At 40.9% G+C, this 13,184-nt stretch overlaps 1 protein-coding gene across 1 annotated transcript in view; it reads left to right on the forward strand.

Moving 5' to 3' along the window:
• PARL (presenilin associated rhomboid like) overlaps positions 1–13,184 on the forward strand; it is a 53,315-nt gene that overhangs the window by 1,257 nt on the left and 38,874 nt on the right. Inside the window, exons 2-4 of the mRNA XM_052640005.1 lie at positions 8,127–8,316; positions 8,771–8,911; positions 11,843–11,891. Coding sequence (XP_052495965.1) covers positions 8,127–8,316; positions 8,771–8,911; positions 11,843–11,891 — 380 coding nt within the window. The remainder of the gene's footprint in view (positions 1–8,126; positions 8,317–8,770; positions 8,912–11,842; positions 11,892–13,184) is intronic.

The raw sequence follows: 13,184 nt of genomic DNA on the forward strand, positions 1-13,184 counted from the left end.
GAGACTCCAGTATGGTGGAGCCATCCTTAATTTTCAGATCATCTGGAGTGTCTGTATACTGTATTTCCCAGGCCTTACCTCAATCCTGTCGACTTGCCCGGTGGGCAGGAGGTGAGTTGGGGGAAAGGAGGTGGGTTGTGGGAGAAGAGGGAAAGAACCTGTAGTTCTAAACAAGCCCTGAATGTGGGATCGGAGATTTGTGGTAAATTGGCTTACATTGTACTTAACTTCATGATACAGGGGAACATGGAGCCTCAGCACTAAGCGAAAACTCCTGAGGCAATGGGAGAGTGAGGTCAGGTGGAGGTGGTAATTTATATAAGTGGTCCTGATTCCAAACCCCGGTTGAAATTGCATAGTTTGAGAGGCGAGAAGAGTGAATATAGCTATTAGGAAGCAACAGGTGTTCAGTATTCAAGATCTGTGTTAGGAAGGGAAAAGAACAACTTGGTTAAAGAGGAGGCTCCAGTAAAAATTGAAGACCAGTTGAAACAAATAAATGTGGTGGTGAAGATTACCATCACAAGTTTTTAGTCTGTCATTCATATGCAGAGTTTAAAATGGACATTTTTTGCGGTGACGTTGAAAAAGACATTGTGGGTAAGCCCGAAATGTAACTTCTAGAAAGAAGCAAGTTTCTTTGTATGTAACTTTATTAGATCTGCTTTCTCTTCTCGAATTTCTAAGATTAGTACATGGAGGAATGAAATCGGTGATATGGTTAAAACAGAGGTCTGGGCTTAGTCTTTGTGATTTTTTGTTGTAACAGGAGTGAAGTGTGGCTGAGAATTTGCTTTTTTTTTTTTTTAACAAGAACTACAGGTGGGGATATTCCTCAAAATTTCTACAAACTATAATGGCAGGCCCAAGGCAGCCTGCCGGCGAAGAATGGTTTCTGTGCTTTAAAAGACTAAACACAGAGATTTAAGTTGTTTTTCACAAAGACTAAAATATTTATTGTCTGGCTCTTTACAGAAAATGAAGAACATCTCACTTAGAGTTTTTAGAAACTTTACCATCATCAAACTATTGGCAGCACTTCTGAAAAATGGTTTAGGCTTGAAAGAAGCCTGTATAATTTGTTAATTGTATGTATCATTTATATGGAGCGTAAATCTTAAATTTGGACTGAGATGACAGTCTTAAGATATATTTAAATACTTGACAAATTAGTAAAACTGGTATATTTATTTCCCTTTGAATCTTCCATGTATTAACTCAAGATGAGTTTTAAGAAAATGACTGTGACATGCTTACGCCAGTCAGGAGCTTGGTGTACCTCCCCCAGCCAAATGGCTGAAAATTCCAGGGTACTCTTTCCAGAGGGAAAGAGGGTGTGGATGTTATGCTGGGAAGGAGCCAGAAATGCTCACTGTCAGTCCTAGTTAAACTTTCCTATTGGAATTCTTTCATTTGGTTGCAAATCCTATTTTTAAAATTCTAGTCAGTTAGGATTAACCTGTAGATAACTATTGTAATTTAAGTGGAAATACTGTTGGAAGAGTGGGGGATTAGTTTCTAGCTCTTGCTATTCAAAGTGGTTCATGAACCAGCAGTTTAGGACAGGGGTTTGTCAGCTTTATTTTATAAAAGTCTAGATAGAAAATAGGGCCATGTAGGTCTTTGTCAGATATTATTTTTCTTTTAAACAACTCTTTAAAAATGCAAAAGCTATTTTAAGCTGGAAGACCAAATTCTCTCTGCAGGCCATAGTTTGTCAGTCTGTAATTTAGGAGCTTGTTGAGAAATGCAGCATCTCAGACTCACCCTAGACCTACTGAATTAGAATCTTTTTTAACAAGATCCCCAGATGATTTGTGTAGGGACTAAAGTTTTCCCCACATCTGTGGTAAATCGCAACTTTTCAACCCTCCCACACTTGAGAAACCTGGGGAGCCCTTAAAATACTGATGCTCTGGTCCCATCCCTGGAGATTCTAATTGAATTGGTCTGATGTGAAGCCATGGTGTCCTGTTTTTAAGAGCTTACCAGGCAATACTAAGGTATAATACAGGAAAGGAAAAGCTGTTTTCCCTCTACCAATCTTAGGTTTATTGGCTGGGGCCCTGCCAGACTAACAAAAAAACAGGTTAACAAGGGGAAAACGTGCTTTGTATGTATACCTTGGAGTACTCAGTGATGAGTAACCGAAAGGGATGGTTAGAACTTGGTCTTATATAGCATTTTAACAAAAGAACCACAAAGTTTTAGAGAAATGAGAATGCAAAGGGAAAGGACTTTGAGTTTCTAGGGCAGCAAATAGTGGGAAGTTAATATGGGGGCAAGTTAGTAAAGATTGTTATGTAGATTCCTCTGATGCTTTCTCTGGGTTCATAAGGGTCTCGAGTTGTCTTGTGATTAACTTCTGTCCTTCCTGGTAGAGACGGGTGGGGGGTACACCTTTACAAGTGTGTATCCTGCTTCTAGGCCTATAGGGGCAGGGCAGAGAGTTTTTCTTACATCTGCTGCTTCTCAGTTGCCTTCAGCTCAAAACAATCCCCATGCCAAAGTGGCATATTTGGGGATGGAGTATTCGACTCCTTTTCAGGAGCCAGCTGTGAGAATTACTGTTCCAGACTATGCTTTCAGAGTCATAACTGCTTCTGCCGCAGTTAGGTGGTAGATTTTAAAACATGGCCATAGTCATTTGCAGCTTTTCTCATCTGAAGCTGGAATCTATTTCCCTTTTTCTTGAAGCAGGGTTGGCCTCGTGACTTGCTTTGACTAGTGCCATGTGGAGGAAGTAATGTGCAAGGTTCAGAGTCTGGACCTCAAGAGGCCTTGCAGCTTATCCTTTTCTGTCTTGGAACACTCTCGCTGCTATGGTTAAAGCTCTGGTTGGACTAGACTAGAGATTACCGAGACCATTTAGAAAGAGAGACCTAGCTAACAGCCAATACTGAGGCTCCAGATATGGCAGGGAGGCCATCATAGCCTCTCCAGCTCCAGCTGAGCAGCCAGATGACTGGCTGCATGAGCGATTCCAGATGAGACCAGCAGAAGAACTGCCCAGCCAAGGGCAGCTACCTCACAGAATCACGAGATGTAGTTACGCTTTTAGGACAACCAAGTCTTGGGGCGGTCTGTTATGCAATAATAAATGAGGCAACTGGGAATCTGCTGCTAGATAGGGATCTGCTGACCGGAGTAAGAACTGTGCTGCCTCCACCTTCCACGGGAGTGACGCCTTGGGTGCTGCCTCCTCACTAAACCCAGTTCTGGCTGGCAAAGCTGATGAGAAGGTGTTGGTCACGTCACAAACTCTAACCAAAAGGGCATCTGGAAAACAGTTTGTAGCTTCCCAGTCCCTGCAGCATGGGAATGTACCTTAGGTGAAAGGAATAAGTGTTCAATGAACCAAGTCACAGTACTTAATTCTATCCAACAAGTTCTGTATGTCCAGCTGTAACATATATATACTGCATCTGAACTATACCTGAGGTCAGTTTGTGTAACATGTCCTCAGCCCCACACTTAACTTTTGCTGAGATTCTCAAGATAAATATTAGTCTAGGCAAAAGGTCTGGCTTTGTGTCAAAGCCAGATTCCCAACTTGGCATGTTTGTGTTCCTTCTCAGGCATTGCGCTTCAGAATTGTAAATGAGTTGAAGAACTGCTGAAGTAGTCTTTCATTAGAAGCGATCGAGTACATGTCCTGTAGTATTAAGCTATTGGAGATATAAAGAAATCTCATCCTTCATATTTCTTGGTCTAAAAAGAGAAAAATGTGGCCCAGTGGTCAGGATTACAGGAGCTCATTGCTATGGCCCAGGTCCAGCCCCTGATGAGAGAGCTGAAGTCTTGGGAACCTTGTGGCACAACCAGAGGAAAAAAAAAATAGCTGCCAACTACACTGGGTTACAATTTGTAACCATTTACAAGGAAACATTGAAAGGAAATGTATTCCTATGACTTTGTGTCACACTTTTTGTTTTTTGACACAGAGTGGTGTTACTTTGTTTACTAGACCTCTCTGTAAATTAGGGCTTGAACCCTGGTAGCTCAGACGGTCAAGAATCTGCCCACAGTGTAGGAGGCCGCAGTGCAGGAGGCCTGCGTTCAATCATTGGGTCAGGAAGGTCCCTGGAGAAAGGAGTGGCTATTCACTCCAGTATTCTTGCCCAGAGAATCCCATGGACAGAGGAGCCTAGTGGGCTACAGTCCATGGGGTCATAAAGAGTTGGACACAACTGAGCAACTAAGCACATTAGTCTAAATTACTTTGGAGTATTTAAGAAAAATCAAATCCAATTGCAAAGGATTGACACAGTTTTAAAGGTGTTAGCAGTTAGGAATGCCCTTGGTTGTAAGTTAATTGTTGCTTAAATATATGAGAAGTACTTAGCTTAAAACGATTGGAGGTAGGTAACTGTTGTCTTTGCTCACTAGCTCAAAAACTGTCAAGGTTAGTACCTGAAGTCCTTGGCCTTTCTCTTGACATTCAAGATGACTGCCCTGTCTCTAGAGACTTACATCCTTTTTTTCAAGGTAAAAAAAATGGGAGGGATGTGACATTAGTGACACCTCCATCTTTACTGGATAAGCAAAACCTGTTTTCAAGAGGTTTCTAAATAATTAAGTCTCGTTTTGTTAGAACTCTGTAATATGGCCACCCCTAGCCATAGGAGTGGAAAAGGCCATGGCACCCTACTCCAGTACTCTTGCCTGGAAAATCCCAGGGATGGAGGAGCCTGGTGGGCTGCAGTCCATGGGGTCGCTAAGAGTCAGACACAACTGAGCGACTTCACTTTCACTTTTCACTTTCATGCACTGGAAAAGGAAATGGCAACCCACTCCACTGTTCTTGCCTGGAGAATCCCAGGGACGGGGAGCCTGGTGGGCTGCCGTCTCTGGGGTCACACAGAGTCGGACACGACTGAAGCGACTTAGCAGCAGCAGCCATAGGAGAGCCTCATAAAGCGAAGATATTTATCTTTCTTAGCCTCTGCAGAAAAAGCAGGCAATAGAACAAGAAATAGAAAAGTAGATTTGCAATTTGCCATTCAGTAGTTATTTGCTAAAGGATAAAGCTTTGGTTTTCCCGGTAGTCAAGTACGGATCTGAGAGTTGGACCATAAAGAAGACTGAACACCGAAGAACTGATGGTTTCAAATTGTGGTGCGGGAGAAGATTCAAGAGTCCCTTGGACAGCAAGGAGATCAAACAGGTTAATCCTAAAGGAAATCAACCCTTAATATTCACTGGAAGGACTGATGCTGAAGCTCCAATACTTTGGCCACCTAGTGAACTCACTGGAAGAGACCCTGATGCTGGGAAAGATTGAGGGCAGGAGGAGAAGGGGCGACAGGATGAGACGGTTGGATGGCATCACTGACTCATTGGACATGAGCTGGAGCAAACTCCGGGAGATGGTGAAGGACAGGGAAGCCTGGCGTGCTGCAGTTCATGGGGTCGCAAAGAGTTGGCTACTACTTAGCATCTGAACAAACAACAAATTCATAAGCCTGGTAACAGATTCTGAAGGAGTTCAGAGCCATTCTGAGTAACAGTTGGCACTGTTTGAATAAGTACATTGCTTTCCAAAGCAGATTTTGTTGAAAGGAGTAGCACTTATTTGTAAGTACAAATTCTGACTCACTAAAAGTTTTAAGGTGAATTACTTTATCATTACCCATCCTTACCACGTGATATCTGAAAATCTGAACTGTGCTGTGGACTCAGTATTGAAGAGCAAGTTAGATGAGTAATAGTAGTAACAGTAGCTGTTCCATTTTTCTGAGTTTTATGTTTCCAGATGCCTGCTAGATATCACCTGGGCGCTCAAAACACTTTATTGCAGTATAGCTTACATATGGTAAAATGTTTAAGTGTTAAGTGTATAGCCTTTTAGTGCTGACAAATGTATACACCTGTGCAACTGTCACCTAAAAATAGTGTCCATCATTCCAGCAAGTTCCCTCTTGCCTCTTTCCTGTCAAGTCCCACTTTAAGCAATCACTATTGATTTTGATCACCACAGATTACTATTTTTTAACCACAGATAACTTTCGTCTATTTTTCAGCTTCGTTTATATATATACATACAATCACACAGTCACATCATGTGCTGTTTTGTGTTTGACTTCTTTTGCTCCGTGTTTTTGAGATTCATCTGTGATGTGTGATCAGCAGTTTTTCATTGAGTAGTTTAGTTGGCCCTGAACACCTCCAGGTGTCTCATCCATGGATTCAACCATGTTGATGGGGAATGTCAGCTATATTTTCTATAAGGGATTTGAACATCCAGAATTTGGTATCTGCAAGGGGTCCTAGAACCAATCTCCAGTAGATACCGAGGGACAACTGTATTCCGTCGTATAAATATACCAGACTTTCTCCTTTCCCCAGTTGATAGCAATTTAAGTTCCAGTTTTTTAGCTGATAGAATTGTGCTGCAATGACTGCAAGCATTTTAAACAGAGCCTAAGATGGAGTTAATTCATCTCTCCTACTTTCCTTTTTCGGTGCTTCTGATTTTCCTTGTCTTAGTGAATAGTACCACTTTCCTTTCACTTATTCAAAATAAAACCAATCATTGTTCTTGATCCCTTCTTTTTTCTGAAGTAATTGTTGACCCTTTCTTTATTAGGGATTGGCCTTGGTGGTAGAGATATAATGAATACAGAAGTGATAATCCAGTTACAGTACAGCCAGTGAATGAGAGAAGGTTAAGAGTATATACAAGGTATTTTAGGACTCTAGGAATACAGACAATACACTCAGCCTGGGGGAGGTTAGGACTGCTTCTTGGAGGAGGACGTGAACTCAAGTTTGAAGGGCACAGAAGAAGTTAAGAGAAGCACATCCTGTGACAAAGGAGCAGCGTTGCTAAGTTTGATAGGATGATGAGACATTTACTGTGTGGTTCCAAGCAGGGGGATGGTAAATGTATTTGCGTTTAATAAAATGTGAAGGATAAATTGGAGTAGGGCAGTATTAAAAACAATGAAATCTGTTAGGAAATGGTAAAGTATTCCAGGCCAGAAGGGATGAGCTAAGGGATTGTGTTGGACTTAAGGAGAGAATGTTGGTCCTCTGAGAGAGCATTTGAGGAGGCATTGAATGTTTGTGGAAGAATAATATGAGGAAAGAAGAAAATGCAACATGTTAAAATGTTTGAACTATTTAAATAAGCTGTTGACATAAACTAGGCATGGGATAAAGGACTAAATTAAGAATGGAAAGAATGTTATTTGCCAGAGTTGATTTTTAATTAGATGGTAAGAATTAAGGAGATGGTAAGAATTAAGGAGAAAGAATAATAACTTCTAGATTTTTAATCTTAGTGGTTCAGAGAACTGTGGGACCACTGAAGGAGTAAGGAAGTCAGAAAATGGAGCTGTTTGTAGAGGAGGCTGAATTCCCTTTTGAATATATTGGTTTTTGAAGTAATGGGGAGCATGCCTGCATGCTTAGTCATGTCCAACTCTTTGTGACCCCATGGACTGTAGCCTACCAGGCTCCTCTGCCTCTGGGATTCTCCCAGCAAGAGTACTGGAGAGGGTTGCCATTTCCTTCTCCAGTCAAGTAGAAATATTCAATATATAGTTGGAAATACAGGATAAGAAAATTGAGGCTGGGACTCGAGACATAGATGTGAATCACTTACTTGTTTAGATGTTATCCAGGCCACAGAAATGAAATTTTTCTTTTTACTCAACCAGAGTGTTTCAGGTTGTGGGTTACAAAGATGGGAAGACCTGTCTGATTGCTTTCAAGCAGTTTAATGAGTGTAGAAAGGTAGTATGTTTAGAGTATAATGAGAACAGTCAGGAAGAGGCCTCTGCCTGGTCTACCTGGGAGAAATTACCGTTTGACAAAAGAAAAAAGCTTTTTATTGGATTGTAAACTGTGTGGAGCAGGAGTACAAATTGTTTTATTTATTGATACACAGTAATAGCCCAAACATGCCCTGTAAAGCTGCTGTAGTTTGTCTCTCCTTTTTCAGAAGAGCATAGTTCACTGTTTTGACTGAATCCTCCCTGGGAGTAGGAGTCTTGGTGGCTTTGGGGCTGCAGAGTGAGTATAAACTGAGTTGGTGATGTTGCAGGTTAAGAGGGGAGGCTCACAGAGGTTGCTGTTTGCAAGATGCAGTTCAGTTTCTAATCTGCCATTTTCTTCGGTAGGTTTAACTTTTTTATCCAGCAAAAATGTGGATTCAGAAAAGCACCCAGGAAGGTTGAACCACGAAGACCGGACACAAGTAGTGAAGCATACAAGAGAAGTGCTCTGATTCCTCCTGTAGAAGAAGCAGCCTTTTACCCTTCGCCCTATCCTATAAGAACTCTTGTAAAGCCTTTGTTTTTTACTGTTGGGGTAAGAGCTCACATTAATATGAGTTACCTGCATGGCCTCAGGTGTGGTGTTAAAGCACTGTTGTGTTTGGGCTTCCTTAATGACACATGGAGGGGCATCAAAAGGATCTGGAGTCGTGATTATAAGAAAACATGAATCCAGTAATTGCTGTTAGTGCATGGTTCACTCATGTAAGCCCTGGAGAAGAAACTCATGGGCCTTTTATTTGTTATAACATTGTAGGTGATACCGAGTTGATATTTGGAATTTTATTGAAGAAGTTCTAATTGTAAACAGGTCCCAGGGTACTGTGAAGTTAATAAAATGGGAAACAGTGAAATGTTCACCTAATAAGTTTCAGTGTACCCTATGTTCCTTATGTTCATAAAAAGCGATGAAAATGAAATAATATCCTTGAAACTATGTATAGGTCTATTTCTTAAAAAATTTTTTGTAATATATTTGTTTTATGTAGTTTACAGGCTGTGCATTTGGATCAGCTGCTATTTGGCAATATGAATCACTGAAATCCAAGGTCCAAAGTTATTTTGATGGTATAAAAGCTGATTGGTTGGATAGCATAAGACCACAGAAGGAAGGAGACTTCAGAAAGGAGGTAAAGATAAATATGGCTTTTGTTTGTTCTAGTTGGTAAGTTTTTGAAGTCTGGCTATTATGAAGTGTTTTTAATAGCAACATTAGGTCAGTAGATATGAAGTCAGTGCACTTAATATTCTTTATTCATTGTAGTAGTTTTAGTCACCAAGTTGTGTCCAACTCTTGCGACCCCATGGACTATAGCCCATGGAGCTCCTCTGTCCAAGGGATTTCCCAGACAAGAATACTGGAGTGGGTTGCCATTTCCTACTGCAGAGGATCTTCCCAACCAGGGGATTGAAGCCTCATCTCCTGCATCGCTGGTGGATTCTTTACCGACTGAGCCACCAAGTGTTAACGTTTTACACGGCTGGCACTGTTGCAGTTAAGCGCTACAAGAAGTTCGTCCCTCTACCCACATAGAGCAAGAATCACCACAAACAGTTGTTGGAAATTACTGTTTGCACTTTCTTCCGGTTCTACTAATGGCCACTGTTTTTACTTGCATCTCCTGGATGGATGATTTTGGAATACATGTTGTTAATCAGAGGGCGTTTTATGTTTGAGGGGTAGAGATACTGTGTGGATTTTTAAAAGCTCCTTAGTGCCATGATGTTTATATCTCTCTGATAAATACCTACTGTTGATGTTTCTAACTGTGTTTGGATTGAGGATGCAAGAAAAGGGTACAAACACAGAGCTTTTAGAACTTTTCCTTACTTCGTGTACATGTTGATGGCTTTCCTCGCCTTTTACAGAAAGCATATGTTTTATTTCATTTGACAGTGCTTACTGAGCAGAGCCTGTAGGCTATTTGTGAATCTTTCCTTTTCAGGCACTTTCTTGTTTTGTAGTGGCAGCACACTGCCCTCCAGTGTGGAGATGAGCTGGTGTCCTCGTCGCTTTTCCTCTTCCACTTCTTTCCTGGCCACTGAGAGGCTGAGAGGGCAGCTGTGGGTGTGTGGCCAGCGAGAGGCTGAGAGGGCAGCCGTGGGTGTGTGGCCAGCGAGAGGCTGAGAGGGCAGCTGTGGGTGTTCTTTTTCTTAATGGTAGTTGAGGTTCCTCTAAGTAGGGAGGAATCATTCCTCCTCGTTTCCCCATCAACACAGGAAGCATGAGCCCTACCTGTTCTAGAGAGGCTTTATGTCAGAAGAACAGTTAATGTAATTTTGCAGGTAAAACCTGCAGTAATGAGCAATGGTTTTTATTTAGTACAATATGTTTGAGAAGATTGTAATGCTGACCTATTCCACATTCCTGGATCCCTTTAAAAGCTACAGGCTTCTGAACTATAAAGTTTTGGTATCCAAATTATTCCTTGAAATGGTGAAAATGACACAAATGATATACATGATCTTCATCCCAAGATGAATTTGAGATAGGTAAATGATAGGATATAAAATGTAAAATCCTGTTAAAGTTGAAATAACACATAAATAAAACATGGGAAATGAAAGTCCTGGGAACCCATGCCACACTACTGCAGCAAGTAAGGTGTGAGAGCTCACGTACATTTAATTTTACAGTTGACCCTTGAACAATGCAAGGGTTGGGGCACTGATCCTCCACGTAGTAGCAAACCTGCATATAACTTTATAGTTGGCCCTCCCTAACAGTGGTCCCACATTGGTGGGTGCTGCCAACTACAGATGGTGTAGTATATATGGTGTAGTGCATATTTACTGAAAAAAATCTACGTTTAAGTGGACCGGTGCAGTTCAAACCTCTGCTGCTCAAGGGTCAGCTGAATTACAAAAATGAAATCATTGTTGAATATGGATCAAATACATACTGATCTGTAACTTTTGTTTTTAACCTTGGATTTCTTTCAGTGTTAGTATACAAAGTCTGGCTCAAGTTTCATGGTTAGAACATGTATATATTTTTTAATTAAAAAGCTTTAATCATGGAGGGAATTCCCTGGCGGTCCAGTAGTTAGAACTTCAAGCTCCCTCTACAAGGGGACATGATTTCAATCCCTGGTCAGGAAACTAAGGTCTTGTGTGCCACATAGTATGACCAAAAATAAATAAATAAATAATACATGAATAAAACTTTGATCCTGGAAAATTTCAGAAGTAAAGTAACAGAGTCTAGGATAAAGAAAATAGTATAATGAACCCCTGTCATCCTGCATCAACAGTTACTGACACAGCGACTTTGTTTCATCTAGTCCCCTTTCTTTGCCATCCTTTCCCACCACTGATTACTGTAAAGCAATTCTAGACATCAGCTCAGCATGCTCAGTCACTAAGTCTTGTCTGAGTCTTCGTGACCCCAAGGACTATAGCCTGCAAGCCTCCTCTCTCCATGGGATTTCACAGGCAAGAGTACTGGAGGTGGTTGCCATTTCCTTTTCCAGGAGATCTTGACCCAGGGATTGAACCCGTGTCTCCTGCGTTGGCAGGTGGGTTCTTTACCCACTGAGCCATCGGGGAAGCCCCATTCTAGGCATATATCAATTATAAAAAGTTCAGCGTGTGTCCCTGATAGATTAGGATTCTGTCTTTTTCTAAACCTCAGTCTAATATTATATACCTTAAGGTATTTTTTGGTAGAAAATATTCTTGGTTGGGATTTTAAAACTAGATCGGGCCTTGGTGCATAATCACTTATTTGATAGTGTGCTGGGTGCCTTGCATGCACTGATATGCCTCACAGTAGTACTGCTAGGTATCTGTTACCATCTCCATTTTATGTATCAGGAAGCTGAAGTTTAGAAGTAATTTGTCGAGGGTCATAGAGCTGATCCGTGGCTCTGTAGAGGATGCAGGCTGTCCGACTGTAAAACACCAGTGCTTCCCACTCTACCGCATAGTTATTATGTCTGTTGTTCAATAGAGATTTTTACTGATGAGGACTCTCATTTATGCACAAAGCATTTTCTTTCTTGCTTTTCATTTACATAGACTGAAAGTATTTACCATAAGCAATTTTCCTTCTGTTTTAGATTAACAAGTGGTGGAATAACCTAAGTGATGGCCAGCGGACTGTGACAGGTTTGTGTTAGCTTACACGTTTTAGCCATTCAAGGGAAGAGAAATCAAACCAAAAGGTACAGTATGTCATAGTCAATGGCTTTTGTACCATGCTCATCAGTGGTTTAGAAGACAGAATTTCTGTACCTTCAGGCTAATGTAATGGTTTGAAAATATTGTGGCATAAAGGTACTGTATATATGAGGCTCTGGGTTATTTTCTAATTTTGATCTAGTATGATACTTATCAGATGATCTCTGTTGTAAAGTCCTAGCTTGTGAATAGCTTATGAGTAATTATTACTGTCCTATTAAAGTACTCAAAGGGAACGCTGATTGAGTACCTTATTTATGCAGCAGGCTTTATACATATTGTCTCCCTACCTCACAGGGTTGCTTACAGGGTAGTTATCTCCCAGGAAACTGGCTTTCAGAGAAGGGACTTTTTGAAGGTCACACTGCTAGTAAGAACCGAGTTTCAAAATCCAGGTCTGTCTCATCCTAGAGCCAGTTTTCTCTTCTACACCATGCCGTTTATAAGATCCTCTTTAAATGTGAGCATAACATGTATATCACCATGATAATTTCATTTGTTTTTGGTAAGATTTTATGGAAGATAGCTGGAGAAGGAAATAGCATCCCACTCCAGTATTCTTGCCTGGAAAATCCCATGGACAGAGGAGCCTGGTAGGCTACAGTCCACGGGGTCGCAAAGAGTCGGACATGACTGAGTGACTTCACTTTATGGAAGACAGTTCTGACTCTTCAAGGTAAAACTTGTGCAATATTTTAAAAATTATGCAGTTAGTTATTTGAGAAACTCAGGAAGTGGATTTGTAAGTTAACAGTTGTACAGATAAAGGAAAAAATCTTCCTAGAGAAATAGCAAAATACTGCTTTCCCTCAAATATGGTTAGACTTAATGGTACTCTTAATTTTTGATACCTATTTAAGTAGAGAAAAGATGCATTTGTTTCTTCATTCAGACTATTTCATATGTCTGGAAGGTTTAATTTTTCTGTCTCCCTGATGGAATTGATCCAGTCTTCAAGCTTATCGTTTAGACATTATTTCCTGCAGGAATTTTTTAATTCTGAACTCACTGCACTTTTTAATAACTTCTGATGCATGCAGATGACACCACCCTTATGGCAGAAAGTGAAGAAGAACTAAAGAGCCTCTTGAAAGTGAAAGAGGAGAGTGAAAAAGTTGGCTTAAAGCTCAACATTCAGAAAACTAAGATCATGGCATCTGGTCCCATCACTTCATGGCAAGTAGATGGGGAAACAGTGGCTGACTTTATTTTTCTGGGCTC

Source organism: Budorcas taxicolor, chromosome 1 (assembly GCF_023091745.1).
Source record: "Budorcas taxicolor isolate Tak-1 chromosome 1, Takin1.1, whole genome shotgun sequence".
Taxonomy (NCBI): domain Eukaryota; kingdom Metazoa; phylum Chordata; class Mammalia; order Artiodactyla; family Bovidae; genus Budorcas; species Budorcas taxicolor.